This window comes from Leucopleurus acutus (genome assembly GCF_964270905.1).
Source record: "Leucopleurus acutus genome assembly, chromosome: 2".
Classification (NCBI taxonomy): domain Eukaryota; kingdom Metazoa; phylum Chordata; class Mammalia; order Artiodactyla; family Delphinidae; genus Leucopleurus; species Leucopleurus acutus.
The window spans coordinates 69,853,422-69,876,132 of NC_139143.1; the positions used below are offsets into that span (position 1 = coordinate 69,853,422).

The 22,711-nt window shown below is 44.5% G+C and overlaps 1 protein-coding gene across 1 annotated transcript in view; it reads left to right on the plus strand.

The window, feature by feature from the left end:
- GPA33 (glycoprotein A33) overlaps positions 1 to 21,876 on the plus strand; it is a gene marked incomplete at both ends in the record, with an annotated part of 45,043 nt that extends 23,167 nt beyond the window's left edge. The window contains 4 exons of the mRNA XM_082832680.1: positions 5,529 to 5,681; positions 20,229 to 20,348; positions 21,075 to 21,207; positions 21,741 to 21,876. Coding sequence (XP_082688806.1) covers positions 5,529 to 5,681; positions 20,229 to 20,348; positions 21,075 to 21,207; positions 21,741 to 21,876 — 542 coding nt within the window. The remainder of the gene's footprint in view (positions 1 to 5,528; positions 5,682 to 20,228; positions 20,349 to 21,074; positions 21,208 to 21,740) is intronic.
- Between the last annotated feature and the right edge of the window lie 835 nt (positions 21,877 to 22,711).

Here is a 22,711-nt window from a genome sequence, read left to right on the forward strand (position 1 = left end):
AGTATGTCTGTTGTCTGTAGTCAGTGTTGAGATACACAGACATACAGACGCACGGACACACAGACACATACACATTTAGAGTTATCAGTATTTGTGTAGTTGGCTTTTAAGGTCTGGCGCTGGGTAATATCTTCTCTTACTAAACTTTTCCAAAAATTTTTGTCAGTTTTTACACTTTTATTCTTTCATATTAATTTTAAAATCACTTTGCTTAGTTAAAAAAAGTTGGTTGGAATTATATTCAATTTGCATTTTAATTTGCAAAGGAATGACATTTTAATGACATTAAGGAAGATGGTATATCAGATTTTCTGACCTTCAAAACTGGTGAATCTCTAATGATAGAATTCCAGACTTTCTGTGGCCAAATGAGGATTAAGGTGTTTACTTAGTTGTATAGGAGGAGGGCAGGAAACTGCACCCATTCCATGTAACCAAATACCCAATCTCTCTGTGTCTTCCTGCTCTGAAAACCAGAGGGATCCCTCTTAAATGGAGGGAAAACTACCATCAACTTCCAATGACCTTTGCCTGTATAGAGTTGTTATAGATAACACAAATTCACAATCATAACAGCTATCATTTATTGAGGGCCTGCTATGTGCCAGGCATCTCACTAAGTGCTTTATGGATATGATCTCATTTAACCTTTGCAATACATCTGTGAAAGTGGGTATTAACACTCATGTTTAATAGAAGGGAACACTGAGACTTGAGAGGTTAAATGACCACTAGAAGGTGTCCAAGCTTTGATGGAAATTAAATCCAAAGCCCTTCACCGTTCCACCCTGTAAGTTTGCCATTCCCAACCAGCAGCCCTTCCAATTCTGGATGAGTCCCAAACTCTTCTAGGCTTACTTATCGGTATACTCTCTCTTTCACTCTATGGCGGATGTAGACTTGCCAATATGTTTTATCATGTCACAGCATTAACTTGTATTTTTCCCTTCTTGAGCCCATGCCAGTGAAAGAAGGTTTAAGGGGCAGAGCAATGCCAGCCCTGGATGTGCCCATTGCCTTCATTTGTCCACAGGACATACCCATCTTGGAAACATCACTCATTGAAAACTGAGATTCTGTAATTGCTCTTCCTCACTGAAGGTCTCAGCTTAGGGTCTGGGACACTGAAGCCCTGCCACCCTGTGAGTGCATGGATGTTTATTTCAGGGTGTTCATGGGGAGCTCTGATGCTTTTAGAGCTTTAGGAACATCCTCCCCTAATCTCATGGACAAGGCTGACACCACCACATTTTATCATCTTATAGCATTTTTACAGCTGTGTTTTAGTTGCCCCAGACTAGGTGGAGTGCCATGATGTGTTTTTCTACCGGCTCCATTGAATCAGGGGATTCTACCTATTTGTGGAGGGCTCCTTATGTCAAAATATCTAATGCACAGAAGGTTGTTAGAAAGAAGACTGTTTCTGCTCTGCTGTCCTGTTCTTATTCCCCGGCTACAACAACCTTAGTCCAAACACAAATAAACAAATAGCTGTGTTTGGTGATCCCTTGCCTCTTTAAAAAACTGATTTAAAAAAAGAAGAAGAAACAAGAAAAGAAAGACATTCACCTATATCACTGGCTTTTATATTTCTCCATGTTTTCTTCCAGATCCTATCCACATGCTTATTTATGTACGTAACTGAATTTGTAGCTTAACGACTGGCACTTTTCTCTTTTCATTCCACATCACCTAACACTTCTTGCTATCTTAGCACTTACTGTTCTTTAAGCTTCATGCCACTCCAGCAAACGGACGTAGAGTCCCTCTGTCCCTGGACCGGACACTCGGGCTGTTTCCAATTTAAGCTATTGTAATTAATGTTGCATCAAACCGTTTTGCGTGCATAGCGGTTAATTTTATTTGCATTAGCTCCTGGGGGAGATACTACCCAGCCAAGAAAATGAGCAATTTTCTCCTCTTTCTCTTCTGTATTCTGCACTGTCCCGTCACCCACCCCACTCCCATCCCTCCCTTTGCCCTGATTCACCCGCAGCTGAGTCCCTCACTTTGACCCACCTGGTCCTTCTCGGGCTAATTCTGTCTCCTTCTGGCTTCCCTTAAATAGCTCCTATTTTCTTCTGGCAGCAAGCTGGTTTCGGGGAAGGCAGCGGGAACCCACTCAGGTGCGAATATCCCGATTTCCCCTCCCCTCTCAGGGCCAGCTGCATTTTAAGAGAGGAATTAGTTAACTCGAAGGGCAAAGGCTACAAATTTAATCTGAAATTATGCAACTCGGTGAAAAGAATGTTTTGCTTTAAAAAAAGATAATTTGGTACTATATGTTAAGAAACCCAGTAAAAATCCTTTTTTTTTAAAGTTTTCTTTCCGAATGGCTTTGCTGCTGGGCTAATTTTAGGGAGAAGGGCTTTAATTATGTGCGTCCACCCACTCGTGCTGCGTGACCTCACAGTAAACTGGCGCGAACACGGAGCTTCCGGACCGAGGCGGGGCGCGGTCTTGGTCACCGCGGGGAAACCACCTGGCCCGGGTATCGGGGACCTGGCGCCGCCGGGCAGGATAGGTCGTCTCCCGGCCTCTGGCGCCCCCTGACGTCTGCGGCTGGAGTCGCAGGCTTTGGAGAGGCCTGGGAGCCTACAGGGTCCCCGATCCCTCCCTTCACTCCGCCCTCCATAAGTATTCAGGTGGTATCTGCATTCGGTTTTGGGAGATGGGACGCACCAACTGAGAATCCGAGATCCACAAGAGTCCCCGCGGGTCTCACACCCCCCCGCAGCGGGTAGAAGGGCAGTCTGAACTAGATCTGTCTGATTCAAGGTCCTAGCTGTTCTTGACGGTGGGGACTGAAAAGGGGAGCTTCAGGGAGGGGTCTGAACTGAGCGAGGGCTGGGGGTGCCTAGGATGAGGTGAGCCGGGAAGGCAGTTTGGGGGCCGAGGTTAAGGGCCCTGGGAAAGGACCCTGATACATTCCTCCATAAGGTGGGTCTCTTAGGGGATGGTTGGTCCTTGTTTGCCATTATCTCTACTGCTGCCTGGGAGTGGATTAAGGGTTTGCTTTTAATAATTTTCCCTCAGCAAATGGTGGTATAAGAAAGCTAGTCTTGGGACTTCCCTGGTGGTCCAGTGGCTAAGACTCCGTGCTCCCGATGCAGAGGGCCAGGGTTTGATCCCTGGTCAGGGAACTAGATCCCACAGGCCACAACCAAGTTTGCACGCCGGCAACTAGCACGCCGCAACTGAGACCCCGTGCAGCCAAATAAATAAATAAATATTAAAAACAAAACAAAACACAAAAACCACTGCCTACTGGCAAATGGCAGCTATTGGCATTAAAAGAAGAAAGCTAGTCTTCGGATATGTTCAGCATGGTTTTCTGTGTTTCTCTGGGTGCTCATTTGCCCCAGTCCCTTCTCTCTCCTTTTTGGCTTGTATTACAAAGAAACCTGGTTGTGGAAAGGCTTGGCTACCAGGCATGCACATTGAGCATGACTCTGAGTCAATGTGAGACTTTGAAGGTGGTATTACATTTGTGGCCAGCTCTCTTTTTGTGGAATAAAGGCTTAGCTTCCTGGTAAAGGCGTAACTGGAAACAAAGGTGACAGTTTTGATCAGTGGGGAGGGATATTCCTGTCCCTCTGGAGAGCTCAAGAGATAAAGCTTGACTTAGGAACCCTGACCTGGTTCGGGTCGCCTCGGAAGTGATGCTCACTTTCTCTGTCCACCAGGTGCCTGCTTGCTGGGTCAGCAGGGAGGACGGGAGGGCAGCTTGTGAGAGTGGCCTGCGGGTAGCAGCCTCCCCCTTCCCAGACTGCTTCCGTCCTGTGGGTCTGGGCCTGGATACCTGAGTCCTGTCCTTGAACCTGGGGCCTTTTAGGTTTAGGGACTGTCCGATTGGGGGTGGCAGTAGGAAATGCCTCTGATTTGCCCCATGCTCACCCCATGCCTGGCTGGCCCTCACTAAGATAGCAGGAGACGTGGGGCACACTCAGCCACCACCACCAGTGTCAGAGAGGAAATATCAGGGGCTGTGGCGCTAGAGGGGAGAGATGTGTCCTGGGTAGCTTCTCCTGGCAACTCTGGGCCAAACAGAGATTGGAATTCACCTGCCATGCCCAGTGACCATGCACCTGTGCAGTCTAGATTGTAGAAAGGGCAGCGCTATTTACTGGGGCAAGCAAGCCATCCAAGGGGGCACATAAAGAAAGAAGCAGAGGGGACAAGCCTGCCACTGGGGAATTCCAGTAATAGTCCTCTCTACCGGGTGTCGTCCTCTTCCCACCCTCAAGGACACGACCTGAAGTCCCAGGCATACTCGATGCTTCTTTGCACAGGCTGCTCCCTTTGCCTGGAGTGCCCTCCCCTCTCTTTCTCTGCCCGCCCCCCTCCGCCAGTCACGTCTACTATTGGCTTTGTGACTGGGTCAGTGTCCCTTGTTGTGCCTGTCCTGTCTCAGCATCCTTGCCTCCTGCCTGGTCCTTGTTTGATTACTTGTCTATTGCCCCCACTGGACTCCTTGAACATGAAAACTCACTCACTATGTCATCCCCATGCCCAGCAATGACAGGCATACTGTAGGTGCCTGATTGGTTTTGTAGAACAAACCACTCTACACAGCGGTATGTTAACTAACAGTGCTGAGTGAAAGACCCTGGCTTAAGGTCTTCAGGAATTCTGGGAGATCAGGTTAGGCTTGTGAGTTGAGGGTGGTCATTTGGTTTTGGTAACCTCCTTTCTTTCTTTTTTTTTTTTTTGTTAATGAATTTTATTTTATTTGTTTATGATTTTTGGCTGCGTTGGGTCTTCGTTGCTGTACGTAGGCTTTCTCTAGTTGCGGTGAGCGGGGGCTACTCTTCGTTGGGGTGCGTGGGCTTCTCATTGAGGTGTCTTCTCTTGTTGTGGAGCCCGGGCTCCAGGCGCGTGGGCTTCAGTAGTTGTGGCTCACAGTCTCTCTCACAGGCTCACAGTCTGAGTCTCTCTCACAGTCTCTAGGGCGCAGGCTCAGTAGTTGTGGTGCACGGGCTTAGTTGCTCCGTGGCATGTGGGATCTTCCCGGACCAGGGCTTGAACCTGAGTTCCCTGCATTGGCAGGCGGATTCTTAACCACTGCGCCACCAGGGCAGTACCGTAACCTTCTTTCTGTGGGCTTTCCTTTTCTTGTGTCTGCTCCTTCCGGCCCCTCCATCCCCTCAACCCTCATTCTCCACCCCGCACGTAACCCTGCTGCCACCAGGGGTCTCTCCTATCACCCAGTCACTTGTGGCAATTGCATTTTACCAGCAAAGCACGGGAAGACGGTAATGCTTAAGTGAAGGGAACATTCCTAAGAAGTTAGCACTGAAGGGCTTCAGAGAGAGAGGCTTTCACTGAAACCAAGGATAGGCAAACTACAGCCAAATGCAGGCTTCAGACTGTTTTACATGGCCTGTGAGCTAAGAATGGTCTCCACATTTCTCTGCCTGTAAACAATCAAGGCAGTATTTCGTTTGTGTGTGTGTTTGGGGTGGGGGGGTGGCTATCACCAAGCGCCAACTAATTCATGGCTTCTCTTTGGCCCCTCCCCTACACAGTGCCACCCTCCAAGCCAGACTGCAGCATCGAGGGAGAGACTGTGATTGGGAGCAACGTCCAGCTGACCTGCCAATCCAAGGAGGGCTCCCCAGCCCCTCAGTACAGCTGGAAAAGTTATGATGTCCTGCACCAGGAGCGCCAAGTCGCACCAGGTAACGGGGTCAGCAAGGAAGGCCAGCCCACCCCCCACCCCCAACCCCGAAGGCTGCCCCTTTCCCTCCACCCTGCATTTGGCACTGCAATATCTTGGACCATCTCTCTAAGCAGCATTTTCTCTTAATAGCACCTGCCTCATAGGTTGTTTTGAGAAATAATAACGTAGTAAATGTTAACTTGTTTTCTTTATTCCCCATAACTGAATTCTCTTGAGTAAGCAAGTATCAATAACCAGTCGGTGCAAAAGCACTAGGTAGGATTTTAGTGTTGATTATGATTATGTCCTAAAGTATACATATAAGGCCTCAAGTCTAATTCTATGACTCCACCTAAGGGTGGGGAATTTCCTATTCCCATCCCCTACCCAGGCAGGCCCATCTCAGACTCCCCTGGGGATCCCCATCCCCCAAACTCACCCAACTACAGGACCAGGCCTGCGTTAAGGGTCCCACATTCTCAGGGAAGGAAATGGTAGGTTCTTCTATGGTTGTCAGGGGACCGGTTTTGTACAGGGCAGCTTGGTATTTGACCTTTTGGTCAGGAAACAAACTGAAAAAAAAAAAAAAAGAAAGGGGGAAAAAAGAGCTGTATAAACATCCCACTGTCATTACCTTAGAGCCAAGTGATGTGGGAAAACCCCGGTGGAATCCCTGGGCCCCTGTGCACACTGGCTGCCTGGCCAGCTGCACTCACCACTCCTGAAGATCAAGAAAGACAAGGCCTGGAAGATCCCATTGGATTAACTCCTGGGAGGACTTTCTGTCCAGTGTGGGTGGAAAGGAAGTGGGAGGCAGAGCAGTGGATATAGACAACGGTTCTGAGGAGATGGGACAGGAGAGCGAGCCTTGCAGGGTGAATGCACAGACAGGGGCTCCGGTCAAACCAGGGTGAACTTCCCCACTCTACTGTTCCTTTGTTTGGGAGCAAAACAAGAACTTCTTAAAAGTAAAAAAGGAATTAGTAGAACCCACTCTATTCAATGTAAAATAGAAGATGTATTGTGGATTTCGACAAGCTTCTGGTTTTGTTTACATATTTCTGGTTGGCAAGTTTTATTGAATGTGTCAAAACCATGTGGCAACTCTCCTCTGGCCTGTGAACAGCCCAGGGACTCCAGCAATGGTCGCAGAAGGTCAGCCATGGACAGTGGTTGGTCTGACCTTCCAGTAAGGTGTGTACAGGTGAGCCCAAAGCTGAGGGTTACAAGGTGGTAAATGCTGCAATAGTTTGTATCCAGTGGTGCTGGAACCCAGAATATGCATAAAGGGGTCAAAGAAGGTTTCTTCAAGGTGGGGGCCCTTGAGCTGGCAGGAGATCATGTTGGTTAGGAGCACGGCGTGGGCTTGAATCCTGGCCCTGCCACTTGTTAGCTGTGTGACCTTGGCAAGTTACTTAGCCTCTGTGCCTTCATTTGTACATCTATAAAAAGGGCATGAAACTAGTATTTACTTCATAGGGATGTTGTGAAGATTAAATAAAAGTATGTATAAAGTGCTGAGACCAGGGCCTGGTAGAATTATTAGCTGTTATCTGGACTGGGTCCTCAAGGATGAGTAGGCCAAGCTTGGAGAACAGCACAGGAACCACACATATGGGAAGGATGGGAGGTACCGCCGTAAGAAAAGTGGCGATGAGAGATCGCGCAGGGCCTGTGCATCAGGCTAGGGAGGCTGGCTTCTGCCCTGTAGGAAACAGGCACCCCACTCACAGCTCTCCTGCCTCCATCAGGAAAGACTCCTCTGCTTGTTAGAAACCAAAGCTTAGTTTTTCAGTGATCCAAAAGAGGAGAAACCTGAGGGCATGAAAGTAGGTTAAAGGGAGATGCACTTAGTTACTTTGGAAAAGATTTATCTTGCCTCTAGATAAGATTTACTCAGAGTCAGAACTGGGACCTGGGAGTGACCCAGAAAAGCATGGTTAATGGTAATAACAACACAAGCTTGCATCTGGTTGGTGCTGTGAGGTGGGAGTGGTTCTCAAAACCTTTGGCTCTGCCTACCTCACGGGGCCCTAGAGCGTCTGTTGTGTCTTCTTCTTCTGTGGGTCAGTCCAAACCCCTTTCTGACCTTTAAGACATTTTAAAAGTCCACAGTGGGCAATTTGGGGAGCAGAGTTCCTCAACTCTCCTACATCTAAAGACAGAATTCTCAACATTAGAGATTGCTTCTTTTGACTTGGATCAGTGGAGGCAAGCCAGCAGAAAAAAGAACAGGGAATCTGGAATCAGCACACAAGGATTTGAGTCCCGAATTCTCCACTTTGTAGCTTAAGTCACTCACAACCTCTCTGATGCTTAATATCTTCATGTGAAATCCTGGGACTATCATTATACTGCCTTCCCGAAAGGCTACGAAAAGAGTAAGAGGAGATCACATATGTGATAGCTCTGAACTGTCCCAGTCAGCTGAGATTCATGTACTGAAGGAGTAGTAATCTGGATGTCAAGAAAGGAGGGTGGGGGGCAGGAAAGTTAAATCTTGTCAATTTGACATCAGTGTCTCTGGCAGACCAGGGCTTCTCTGGAGGTAAACCTCTCCCCAGCTGGAGCAGAAGGAATGTGGGAGCCCTATTGTCCTGTGCATTTCCCTTCTTGACCACAAGGTGTCGCCACTGCAGCGGAAACATTCATTGTAGCAAGATTTCAGGAACTATTGGGTCCTTTCCAAAAAGAAAAGGAGCTTGAGAGCCCCAGATCAGAATCAAAGCAGGTCTTGTGGCAATGTGTGTGCACTGGTTAATCCAAAAGTAGCTTCTAATGTCCATTGTTTGTTTTGAGAAACTGGGGCAGGATAGTGCTGACTCTGGCCTAGGATGCCACATGTTCCCACATTCTAAACAAGGCCAGGAGCTCCAAGCTGGGCTCTGATAATTGGGAAGGTCCTGGAGGAGTCTGAGGTCTTCTGCCTTCTATCTGTCTGCAGTGTGCTGTGTACATTTAACACATAGACTGAGTTTCACGTGCTAAAATAGTGGGACTCTGATAAGAGCTATACACCCCTGAAACATTGCCCAGGGTCATAGAGCATTTCCCAGAATGCTCTTGTGTTCCTTCAAGATGCCTCTTAAAAATATAAAAATCCAATTGGTTTAGAAAATGAGACCATTAATATCGAAACCCCCTGTTGGAGATGCCCAGTGCTCGTTACCACATCAGAAGCTCTAACTCAATGATTTCTAAACTTGCTTTGGTCGTAGACCACTTTCTCAGTAACATATATTAACATCACATGTAAGCAGTATTCCAGAAAATGCACCAAGGTATGGAATTCTAGGATAGAAGGGGTAGCATTTTATAGAATATGAGTATCCAGAGAATAGCATGCTGGGTTTCAAGGGAAGAATCTGAAGAAAGTGTATGTGAAGAAGATTGGAAGAAAATAACTTCAAATCAAAGTGCTGTTATTTACAGCTGGTGATATTACAGATGATTTTTATTTTATTCTCTGCTCTTCATAGAGGTTTTCCCTGACCCTTCAAGTAAGATTAAGATCAAATTGCACTTCCATTTTGAACTCTATAAAACACCCTGTAATCACCATTGTTTCATGTCTGTCTTCTCTTATATACTGGAAACGCCAAGAGGACAGGGACCCTCATCATCTTGTTTTGAGCTGATGTGATGAGCATATAAACATTGGACTGAATTGAAGTAATAGTTTTATGTCATAAATTCTTGTATAATATGTATATATTTTTGTAATGAGTGTAATGTAATACATGTATAAATTCTTGTAATGAGCATCCAGTACTTTTATAATTTTTTTCTTTCCTTTTAAGAAATTTTTATTTTCTATTATAGTTGTTTTACAATATTGTGTTAGTTTCAGGTGTACAGCAAAGTGATTCAGTTTTACATATACATATATCTATTCTTTTTCAGATTCTTTTCCCATTTAGGTTATTATAGAATATTGAGTAGAGTTCCCTGTGCTATAATATAGGTCCTTGTTGATTATCATTTTTATGTATAGTAGTGTGTATATGTTAATCCCAAACTCCTAATTTATCCCTCCCCCACCCCAACCTTTCCCCTTTGGTAACCATAAGTTTTTCTGTCTGTGAGTCTGTTTCTGTTTTGTAAATACGTTCATTTGTATCATTTTTTTAGATTCCACTTATAAGTGATATCACATACTATTTGTCTTTGTCTGACTTACTTCACCTAGTATGATAATCTCTAGGTTCATCCATGTTACTACAAATGGCATTATTTCATTCTTTTTTATGGCTGAGTAATATTCCATTGTATATATGTAATGTACTACATCTTCTTTATCCATTCATCTGTTGATGGACATTTAGGTTGCTTCCATGTATTGGCTGTTGTAAATAGTGCTGCAATGGACACTGGGGTGCATGTAACTTCTCAAAGTATGTTTTTCTTCAGATATATGCCCAGGAGTGGTATTGCTGGATCATATGGTAGCTCTATTTTCAGGTTTTTAAGGAACCTCCATACTGTTCTCCCTAGTAGCTGTACCAATTTACATTCCCACAAACAGTGTAGGAGGGTTCCGTTTTCTCCACACCCTCTCCAGCATTTATGGTTTGTAGATTTTTTCATGATGGCCATTCTGACTGGAGTGAGATGATACCTCATTGTAGCTATGATTTGCATTTCTTTGATAATTAGTGACATGGAGCATCTTTTCATGTGCTTTTTGGCCATCTGTATGTCTTCTTTGGAGAAATGTCTATTTAGATCTTCTGCCAATTTTTTTGATTGGGTTGTTTGTTTTTTTACATAGAGCTGCATGAGCTGTTTGTATATTTTGGAGATTAATACATCGGTTGCTTCTTTTGCAAATATTTTCTTCCACTCTGTGGATTGTCTCTTCATTTTGTTTATGGTTCTCTTTGCTGTGCAAAATCTTTTAAGTTTAATTAGGTCCCATTTGTTTATTTTTGGTTTTATTTTCATTACTCTAGGAGGTGGATCCAAAAAAAATATTTCTGTGACTTATGTCAAACACAGTTCTGCCTATATTTTCCTCTAAGAGTTTTATAGTGTCCAGTCTTACATTGAGGTCTTTAATCCATCCTGAGTTTATTTTTGTGTATGGTGTTAGAGAATGTTATGATTTCATTCTTTTACATGTGGCTGTCTAGTTTTCCCAGAACCACTTATTGAAGAGATTGTCTTTTCTCCATTGTATGTTCTTGCCTCCTTTGTCATAGATTAATTGACCATAGATGAGTGGGTTTATTTCTGGGCTTTGTGTCCTGTTCCATCGATCTAAAAGTCTGTCTTTGTGCCAGTACCATACTATTTTGATTACTGTAGCTTTGTAGTCTAAAGACAGGGAGCCTGATTCCTCCAGCTCTGTTTTTCATTCTGAGGATTGCTTTGGCTATTTGGGGTCTTCTGTGTTTCCATACAAACTTTAAGATTTTTGTTCTAGATCTGCAAAAAATGTTATTGGTAATTTGATAGGCTTTACATTGAATCTGTAGATTGCCTTGGGGAGTATAGTTATTTTGACAATATTGATTCTTCCAGTCCAGGAACATGGTATATCTTTCCATCTGTTTGTGTCATCTTCAATTTTTTCAACAGTGTCTTATTGTTTTCAGAATGCAGGTCTTTTCCCTCCTGAGGTAGGTTTATTCCTAGGTATTTTATTCTTTTTGATGCAATGGTAAATGGTACTGTTCCTTAATTTCTCTTTTGGGTCTTTCAGTGTTAGTGTATAGGAATGCAAGAGATTCCTCTGTGTTAATTTTGTATCCTGCAACTTTACTGAATTCATTGATGAGCTCTAGTAATTTTCTGGTAGCATCTTTAGGATTTTCTTTCTTTCTTTTTTAGCAGCATCTCAAAATTCAAAAGGTTTATTACTCATCTATTAATTCTATTACATTTATTTATTCAGTTTTATTGTTTTAAAATATATCAAAATAAATAGAGAAATTTATACTATCTTATCTATATATGGAAGAACAGCTGGTCCCCAAGGTGGCACCAACAATCCTAGCAGCTCTTACTTTACATATCCGGAGTAGTCAGCAATTTCCGTTTCTTTTTCCGTCTCAATGAAAAATTGCAGTTTCCCCAAAGAGGTGTATTTGGCAGCATTCTCACGTTCGTGTTGAGCCCGCCTCTTCATGGCCTCCTGCTCTGGCCTCTGCTCTTGTTCAATGGGCTTTTTTTTTTTTTAACATCTTTATTGGGGTATAATTGCTTTACAATGGTGTGTTAGTTTTCTGCTTTATAACAAAGTGAATCAGTTATACATATACATATGTTCCCATATCTCTTCCCTCTTGCATCTCCCTCCCTCCCACCCTCCCTATCCCACCCCTCTAGGCGGTCACAAACGACGGAGCTGATCTCCCTGTGATATGCAGCTGCTTCCCACTAGCTATCTATTTTATGTTTGGTAGTGTATATATGTCCATGCCACTCTCGCACTTTGTCACAGCTTACCCTCACCCCCCTCCATATCCTCAAGTCCATTCTCTAGTAGGTCTGTGTCTTTATTCCTGTCTTACTCCTAGGTTCTTCATGACCTTTTTTTTTTCCCTTAGATTCCATATATATGTGTTAGCATACAGTATTTGTTTTTCTCTTTCTGACTTACTTCACTCTGTAGGTACATCCACCTCACTACAAATAACTCAATTTCGTTTCTTTTTATGGCTGAGTAATATTCCATTGTATATATGTGCCACATCTTTATCCATTCATCTGTCAATGGACACTTAGGTTGCTTCTGTGTACTGGCTATTGTAAATAGAGCTGCAATGAACATTGTGGTACATGACTCATGACTCTTTGAATTATGTAAACAATGCTTCTTTTTTTTTTTTTTTTTTGTGGTACGTGGGCCTCTCACTGCTGTGGCCTCTCCCGCTGAGGAGCACAGGCTCCAGACGCGCAGGCTCAGCGGCCATGGCTCACGGGCCCAACCACTCCATGGCATGTGGGATCTTCCTGGACCAGGGCACGAACCCGTGTCCCCTGCATCGGCAGGTGGACTCTCAACCACTGCGCCACCAGGGAAGCCCTCATTGTAGTTTTGATTTGCATTTCTCTAATGATTAATGATGTTGAGCATTCTTTCATGTGTTTGTGGGCAATCTGTATATCTTCTTTGTAGAAATGTCTATTTAGGTTTTCTGCCCATTTTTGAAATGGGTTGTTTGCTTTTTTGGTGTTATTGAGCTGCATGAGCTGCTTGTATATTTTGGAGATTAATCCTTTGTCAGTTGCTTCATTTGCAAATATTTTCTCCCATTCTGAGGGTTGTCTTTTGGTCTTGTTGATGGCTTCCTTTGCTGTGCAAAAGCTTTGAAGTCTCATTAGGTCCCATTTGTCTATTTTTGTTTTTATTTCCATTTCTCTAGGAGGTGGGGCAAAAAGGATCTTGCTGTGATTTATGTCATAGAGTGTTCTGCCTATGTTTTCCTCTAAGAGTTTTATAATTTCTGGCCTTACATTTAGATCTTTAATCCATTTTGAGCTTATTTTTATGTATGGTGTTAGGGAGTGTTCTAATCTCATACTTTTACATGTACCTGTTCAGTTTTCCCAGCACCACTTATTGAAGAGGCTGTCCTTTCTCCACTGTATATTCTTGCCTCCTTCATCAAAGATAAGGTGTCCATATATGCGTGGGTTTATCTCTGGGCTTTCTATCCTGTTCCATTGATCTATGTTTCTGTTTTTGTGCCAGTACCATACTGTCTTGATTACTGTAGCTTTGTAGTATAGTCTGAAGTCAGGGAGCCTGATTCCTCCAGCTCCATTTTTCGTTCTCAAGATTGCTTTGGCTATTTGGGGTCTTTTGTGTTTCCACATAAATTGTGAAATTTTTTGTTCTAGTTCTGTGAAAAACGCCATTGGTAGTTTGATAGAGATTGCATTGAATCTGTAGATTGCTTTCGGTAGTAGAGTCATTTTCACAATGTTAATTCTTCCAATCCAGAAACATGGTATATCTCTCCATCTATTTGTATCATCTTTAATTTCTTTCATCAGTATCATAATTTTCTGCATTCAGGTCTTTTGTCTCCTTAGGTAGGTTTATTCCTAGATATTTTATTCTTTTTGTTGCAATGGTAAATGGGAGTGTTTCCTTAATTTCATTTTCAGATTTTTCATCATTAGTGTATAGGAATGCCAGAGATTTCTGTGCATTAATTTTGTATCCTGCTACTTTACCAAATTCATTGATTAGCTCTAGTAGTTTTCTGATAGCATCTTTGGGATTCTCTATGTATAGTATCTTGTCATCTGCAAACAGTGACAGCTTTACTTCTTCTTTTCCGATTTGGATTCCTTTTCTTCTCTGATTACCGTGGCTTCCAAAACTATGTTGAATAAAAGTGGCAAGAGCAGACATCCTTGTCTTGTTCTTCATCTTAGAGGAAATGATTTCAGCTTTTCACCATTGAGTATGATGTCAGCTGTGGGTTTATTATATACGGTCTTTATTATGTTGAGGTATGTTTCCTCTATGCCCACTTTCTGGAGTTTTTATCGTAAATTGGTGTTGAATTTTGTCAAAAGCTTTTTCTGCATCTATTGGGATGATCATATAGTTTTTATTTTTCAATTTGTCAATGTGGTGTATCACACTGACTGATTTGTGGATACTGAAAAATCCTTGCATCCCTGGGATAAATCCCACTTGATCATGGTGTATGATCCTTTTAATGTATTATTGGATTTGGTTTGCTAGTATTTTCTTGAGGATTTTTGCACCTATGATCATCAGTGATATTGGCCTGTAATTTTCTTTTTCTGTGGTATCTTTGACTGGTTTTGGTATCAGGGTGATGGTGGCCTCATAGAATGAGTTTGGGAATATTCCTTCCTCTGCCATTTTTTGGAAGAGTTTCAGAAGGATAGGTGTTAACTCTTCTCTAAATGTTTGATCGAATTCACCTGTGAAGCCCTCTGTACTGGAATTTTGTTTGTTGAGAGTGTTTTAATCATAGTTTCAATTTCAGTCTTGTGATCGGTCTGTTCATATTTTCTATTTCTTCCTGATTCAGTCTTGGGAGGTTGTGCTTTTCTAAGAATTTGTCCATTTCTTCCAGGTTGTCCATTTCTTCTAGGTTGTCCATTTTATTGGCATATAGCTGCTTGTAGTAATTTCTCATGATCCTTTGTATTTCTGCAGTGTCAGTTGTTACTTCTTTTTCATTTCTAATTTTATTGATTTGAGCCCTCTCTCTTTTTTTTCTTGATGAGTCTGGCTAAAGGTTTATCAATTTTTTTTTATCTTTTCAAAGAACCAGCTTTTAGTTTCACTGTTCTTTTCTATTGTTTTCTTCATCTCTATTTCATTTATTTCTGCTCTAATCTTTATGATTTATTTCCTTCTACTAAGTTTAGGTTTTTTTCATTCTTCTTTCTCTAGTTGTTTTAGGTGTAAGGTTACGTGGTTTATCTGAGATTTTTCTTGTTTCCTGAGGTAAGATTGTATTGCTATAAACTTCTCTCTTAGAACTGCTTTTCCTGTGTCCCATAGGTTTTGAAACATCATGTTTTCATTTTCACTTGTCTCTAGGTATTTTTGATTTCCTCAGTGATCCATTGGCTGTTTAGTAGCATATTGTTTAGCCTCCATGTGTTTTTGTTCTTTACAGTTTTTTTCTTGTAGTTGATTTCTAATCTCGTAGTGTTGTGGTCAGAAAAGATGCTTAATATGATTTTAATTTTCTTAAATTTACCGAGGCTGTCTTTGTGGCCCAGCATGTGATCTATCCTGGAGAATGTTCCATGTGCACTTGAGAAGAAGGTGTATTCTGTTGCTTTTGGATGGAATGATCTATAAATATCAATTAAGCTTATCTGGGCTAATGTGACATTTGAGGCCTGTGTTTCGTTATTGATTTTCTGTCTGGATGATCTGTCCATTGATGTAAGTATGATATTAAAGTCCCCTAATATTATTGTGTTACTGTTGATTTCTCCTTTTATGGCTGTTAACATTTGCCTTATGTATTGAGGTGCTTCTATGTTGGGTGGATATATATTTTCAATTGTTATAGCTCCTTCTTGGATTGATCCCTTGATCATTATGTAGTGTCCTTTGTCCCTTGTAACAGTCTTTATTTTAAAGTCTATGTTGTCTGATATGAGTATTGCTACTCCAGCTCTCTTTTGATTTCCATTTGCATGGAATATCTTTTTCCGTCCCCTCACTTTCAGTCTGTATGTGTCTCTAGATCTGAAGTGTGTCTTTTGTAGACAGCATATATATGGGTCTTGTTTTTGTATCCATTCAGCCAGTCTATGTCTTTTGCTTGGAGCATTTAATCCATATATGTTTAAGGTATTTATTGATATGTATGTTCTCATTGCCATTTTGTTAATTGTTTTGGATTTGTTTTTGTAGGTCTTTTCTTCCTCCTTAGTCTTTTGTTCACTTCTCTTGTGATTTGATAACTCACTTTAGTGTTCTGTTTGGATTCCTTTTTCTTTTTTTTGTGTGTATCTATTGTAGATTTTCAGTTTGTGGTTATCAGGAGGTTATTTTTAAAGATTTTTTTTTTTTTTGATGTGGACCATTTCTAAAGCCTTCATTGAATATGTCACAACACTGTGTCTATTCTATGCCTTGGCCCTTCGGCCATGAGGCATGTGCGATCCCAGTTCTCCCACTAGGGACCAAACCCACACCCCCTGCATTGGAAGGCAAAGTCCCAACCACTGGACCACCAGGGAAGTCCCTATCATGAGGTTTTGATATAGCAGACTATACATATACAAGATTGTTTTAAGTTGCTGGTCTTTTGATTTCAAATGTATTTCCAATGTCCTGCATTTGTACACTTCTCTTCTCATGATTAGTGATTTTGATATCATATTTGTGTATGGATGATTTCGTGCCTTTAATCTATGTTTACCTTTACTGGTGAGTTTTTCCATTTGTAATTTTCTTGTTTCTAGTTATGGTCTTTTCTTTTCTGCCCAGAGAAGTTCCTTTAGCTTTGTTGTAAACCTGGTTTGGTGGTGCTGAATTCTCTTAGCTTTTGCTTGTCTGCAAGGCTTTTGATTTCTCTGTCAAATCTGAACAAGAGCCTTGCTGGGTAGAGTATTCTAGTTTGTAGGTGTTCCCTTTTCATCACTTTAAATATATTATGCCACTCCCTTCTGGCCTGCGGAGTTTTGGCTAAAAAATCAGCTGAAAACCTTATGGAGATTCCCTTGTATGTTACCTGTTGCTCTTCCCTTGTTACTTTTACTATTTTCTCTTTGTCTTTCATTTTTGTCAGTTTGATTAATATGTGTCTTGACATGTTCCTTCTTGGGTTTATCCTGTATGGGACTCTCTGCACTTCCTGGACTTGGTTAACTGTTTCCTTTCTCATTTTAGGGTAGTTTTCAGCTATTATCTCTTCAAATAGTTTTTATGGCCCTTTCTCTCTCTCTTCTCCTTCTGGGACCCCTCTAATGCAAATGTTGGTGTTTCTAATGTTGTCCCAGAGGTCTCTTAAACTGTCCTCATTTCTTTTCATTCTTTTTTCTTTATTCTGTTCCATGGCAGAGATTTCCACCATTCTGTCTTCCAGCTCACTTATCTATTCTCTGCCTCAATTATTCTGTTATTAATCCCTTCTAGCATATTTTTCATTTCAGTTATTGCATTATTCATGTCTGTTTGTTTGTTCTGTATATCTTCTAGCTCTTTGTTAATCATTTCTTGTATCTTCTTGGTCTGTGCCTCCATTCTTTTTCTGAGATCTTGGATTGTCTTCACTCTCATTATTCTAAGTTCTTTTTCAGGTAGACCTCCTATTTCTACTTTACTTAGTTGTTCTTCTGGGGTTTTATCTTGTTCCTTCATCTGAAACATATTCCTTTGCCATTTCCATTCCCTAGGCTGCGTGGTTGTAGTTCTTTTTGCTTCCAGTGTCTGCCCCCTTGTAGGTGAGGATGTTCTAGAGGTTTGTGCAGGCTTCCTGGTGGGAGGGACTGGTTCCTGCCCACTGGTGAGTGGAACTGTGTCTTGTCCCTCTGGTGAGCAAGGCTGTGTCAAGGGGTGTGTTTAGAGGTTGCTGTGGGCTCAGGAAGATTTTAGGAAGCCTGTGTGCTGATGGGTGGAGCTGTGTGCCTGCCCTGTTGGTTGTTTGGCCTGAGGCATCCCACCACTGGAGCCTACATGCTGTTGGGTGGGGCTGGGTCTTGGTGGCAAAATGGTGACCTCCAGGAGAGCTCATACCAATGAGTACTCCCCAGTACCTCTGCCACCAGTGCTTGTCCCACAGTGAGCCAGTTCCACCCCCACCTTCCCAGGAGACGCCCCCCCCACCCCCGCATCAAGACCAGCAGGTATGTCTGGTCCAGGCTTCTATGAAATCACTGCTTTTTCCCTGGGTCTCAGTTCACACGAGACCTGTGCACACCCTCCAAGAGTGGCATTTCTATCTCTCCCAGTCCTATAGAGTTCCTGCAATCAAACCCCACTGGCCTTCAAAGCCAAGTGCTCTGGGGCCTCCTCCTCCTGATGCCAGACCCCCAGGCTGGGAAGCATGATGTGGGGCTCAGAACTCACTCCTGTGGGAGAACCTCATCTTGTTGTGGCTTCTTCTTTGTCTCTGGTTGTAGAATATCTTTTTTGGTAAGTTCCAGTCTTTTTTGTTGATGGTTATTCAGAAGTTAGTTGTGATTTTGGTGTTTTTGTGAGAGAAGTTGAACTCAAGTCCGTCTACTCTGCCATCTTGTCTCCAACCAGAAGCCCAATTTCGTTCATACTATAGATGTGGATATGTGGATAAGCACACCTTTGGGTGTGTCTTCTCAGACCAATTCCCATAAAATGTGAGTCTGTACTTGGCAGTTCCACAGGCTCAGCAGTGTAAGATAGGTTTGTTTGTCGCCCCATCAAATATGGAATTTTGTTCACAAAGTTTCTTGGTTAGGGAGCCCTCATCTTGAAAATAAATGATGTGTTTCTGTACGATGCTAGCCTTTAAAATCACACAGCCTGTTCCTGCAGGTGGTGCTACAGGACACCTGGATCCACGTCCTCTTCTGTGGTGTGCTTTTGGCGACCACAACAGGGCACTTACTCATCTATGATCTGGAAGGTCCTGGAATGCTCTTCTCCTTATCACCCTCTCTGTTCTCTCTTCTATAATTTTTTTTAAAGTATATTTTCAACTTCTCCAGGGAGTTCTAGACCTAAAATGGAATTTCTGTTACTGTTTTGTCATTTCTTAATTTTGTGACCTTGGGCAAGTCACTTGACTTTTCTAAGCCTCCAGTTACCACTATGATATTGGAGATAGAAATATTTGTTCCATCTACCATACAAGATTGTTGGAAGAATCAGAGGACATTGTAGTTGAGGAAGCACATCCAGACAAGAAAAATCCACACCGAGATACAATCTTGCAACAGAGTGGAATTGGGCAGGGAAAGGATTGGACACCAGGCGAACTGGCAAGAGGTTAAGCTGGAGTGATTTCCAGGGCCAGATCTGTAATGTCACATCCATATTAAGAAGCCTGGACTTGTTATTGAAGACGATGGGCTGCCTCTGAAATGTCTGAACAGGGCAGTGGCTGGATCCTATTTTCAGTTTAGAACATCTCCTCTGGATGAAGTGTAACCACCTGTTGATAGTGGGGTAGGCAGGCTCTGCAGCAAATTAGAGGACAAAGGTCTCTAACTCTTCTCTCCAAACAGCAGTTATGACAGAGCATCTTTGAGGACAGGACATAAAAATGTGTCTAAGCATAAAGCTCTCCATTTCAAGGTGAAGAAATCCATGGGATCATAGATTTAGCAGGAAGGTTTCTCATGAGGACGTCTGGACCATTGCCCTGAATTCAGGAGAATCAGGTGCTTTCCCTCCCACTTCCAGATGAGGCAGCTATGACTCACAGAAGTTAAATGGCTTACTTAAGTGGTGGAAGAGGAAGAGGAAGAGTCTAGACCAACAGGCTGCCTCCTCCCTGCCTCACCACCCCCACCCCCACCCCCACACACACCCATACAAATACCACATACACTCACACACACCACTCAAGGCAGAGAAATCCAGAGGTCAGAGTTCTTGAAGTTCTAAAGTCTTCCTTCACATGAGTCCGAGCTAAGGAATTCTGTTTCTGAAGATTATGAAAGTGGTTATAATTATATGGTCTAATTAGAAAGCAATTCCACGCAATGTGTAATGTATATTACGTTTCCTGAAGACTTACTATACATCAGCCATTTGGTTGTGGGTTTGTATTTGTTAGTACTTCATTTTATGTTCACAATTACTCTGTGAGGCAGGCACTATTATTATTTTATTTATACATAAAGAAACAGGTTCAATGAAGCTAAGTTCCTTGCCCAAAGTCAATAAGTGGCAGAACCAGGCTTCAAACCCAGGGTGCCTGCCTGAATTCTAAGCACTTTAGAATTGTGCAGCCTGCCTGGTTTAATCTTCCTGCAGCCCTAGAGGTAGATATTTTCTCCATATTACAGATGAGGCTTGGACACGATCAGTGGCGGTGCTTGTATCTGCCTAGGATTTCCCTAGCCGTTTCGCTCTACTCTGGTGGCCCGTCTCCTCAGCCTGACTCTTCTCCCTTCTCAGTCACAGGACAGATCTTCTCTCTGAAGAACATCTCCACAGAAATGTCGGGCTACTACATCTGCACCTCCAGCAATGATGTAGGGATGGAGTCCTGCAACATCACTGTGGCTGTCAGACCTCGTAAGAGCAGTCTGGGGGGGAAGGGAGGACGAATGCCAGAGGTGACAGGCTGGTAGTCCAGAGTCAGCTGACAGGGACCAACATGGAGGTGAACTGGGCAGCCTCTTTGGGGGTCTCCCATTGGCAGGGTGGCTGAGGTGACGGCCAGATGATCCTGTCCCAGGCTCCCCTCATCTGGAGGCCAGTCCAGTTCCCTGGGTTCTTTGGAAATAGTGCCTTAGGCTGGCTTCTGGAGACCTGCTCGGTCCTGCCTGCCCTTAGGGTCGCTCAGGGGGCAAGGGGGAAGTGCCCAGACTGGGCTGCCACAGAGTCAGGACCCCATCCTTTTGGGGTGGGATACCCTGATGATCTTGGGGATGAACTAGAGTAGGAGCTGGCATGACTGACACCCGAGGACTTTTTTGGAGCCTGTTGGCTCCAAATCTGTTGGCCATCTGTCCTTGTCAACGCTTCCATCCTGAAGAGTGTCCCCCTTGTCTGGTCCCATTCCCACGAGGCTGTGACTTTCATGGAATGCTACCAGAAGCAGGCAGCGCGGCCACCTGGGCTGGGAGGATGACTGGGGCCCGCTCAGAGCCTGGGAGGGACCACCTCCCGCCTCCCAGACGCCTGCTGCTGTGGTTCCTCATCCCCGGCGTGCTCACCACCCGGAGCCTCGGCTCGTGTTGGGAGCTCGCGCTGGGGACTGGGGTTGGGGTTCAGGACGTGCGGCTCTGTTTCTCGCAGCCTCCATGAATGTGGCCCTGTACGCGGGCATCGCGGGGGGCGTGGCCGCGGCACTCATCGTCATCGGCGTCATCGTCTACTGCTGCTGCTGCCGGGAGACTGGCAAGGCTGAGGATGCGGACGTCATGCGGCCGTGAGTGTCGGGGGTGGGCAGCCCGTTGGCAAGGGTCTCAGCACATTGGGAAGATGCATCCCAGCTCTTCACAGCCTCTTCCACTCATAACACCCCAGGGGGCAGCTGGTAACAGTAAAAAATAACTTTTATCAGCCCCGTTTTATAGCTGAAAAAAGAGTAAATGATTCACCCAAATCCTAAATGGTGCTGCAGTCCGGAAGTTGACTCCAAGGCCCGTAGTTCTCCAGTCTCTGATCTCAGGGTGGGGCTTCCGGTGGGTGCCCAGGGCAGGGGTAGGGGGTGCGGAGGCTCCGTAACAGGCCGCTCCCTGCTCCCCTCGCAGAGCCACCCTGTTCCCATAATGCCCTCAGCTCAAGTCCGTGCCACCCTGCTTCTGCTCTGAGCTCAGCCGTTCAGCCCAGTGTCCCTTTGCCGCTGGACGGGTGGGGATGGGGGATCTGATGGCTGTCCCGTGGGGAGCACTAAGCCCAGCTCCCTCAGGTCTGAGTGAGTGAGGGCAAACCCTTCCCCTCTGTCCTCACTGCCTGCAGGAATCGGGCGGGCTACCAGCCACCAGAGCAGCTGACAGAGCTTTCCAGAAGACAGGAAGAGGAGGGTGAGGCTGACTACAGGAATGAAGACCGGAGGGGCCCCAGCCGAGAGTCCCTTGACCAGGCTGGCCGATGACCAGGGCCTGCTGCAGGAGGGGGTCGGGGGAGCATTAGGGGGTCATCCCCCTGCCTCCATGCCTCCCCTGTCCTTTCCAAGCCCCGCTTTTCTGACCCTTGGTCCCAGTCATGGATGGGATGCTTCTTCCCCCATGTCGGCTGCTGGAGGACTTGGCTTGGCCTGGCCAAGGAGATCTCATTTGTGACTGAGCTTGTCAAGGGCGCTCACCTTCGAAGCTACCCTCCCATTGCTGCGCCCGGCTCAGGGCCCCACCCTCACCCTGGACTAGGCAGCGGCCTCCCCCTCCCCATGGCGCTCCTTTCGGGCTCCGTGGGGGTGACACCAGCCTCCGGAGGGCCGGAGTTGCCCTCTCCACCTGTGCGCCTAGCACCCAGGGGAACGACTCCTGGCAGAGGTTTTGTGCACAATACATTTTTGTTGAATGAATGAAAGAATAAATGAGTATGTAAAGGAGTCCCTTCATTTGTGCAACTTAGGCGCTTTGGACCCACGTTGACCTCAAGCTTCCTTTCCAGCTGCATCTCCCGCAACTTTCCTGAACATTCCAGATGCTCCCTGCGAGGGCCACCCCAGCTCCCAACTGCACACTCCCTCGTGGGGCTTTGCTTTCTCTGTTTGGCTGGGAATGCCATCCCATCTCTGGGAATGCAACTCCCATCTCTGGGAATGCAACATCCCATCTCTGGGAATGCAACTCCCATCTCTGCCTATCAAATCCTACCTGTCCCTCCAGGCCCATCTCAGATCCCAGGGAATTCTATAAACCCCATCCTAATCTCCTACACAGATGGGGACAATCTTGTTACTTTGTCCCACACCCATCACGGGCCAC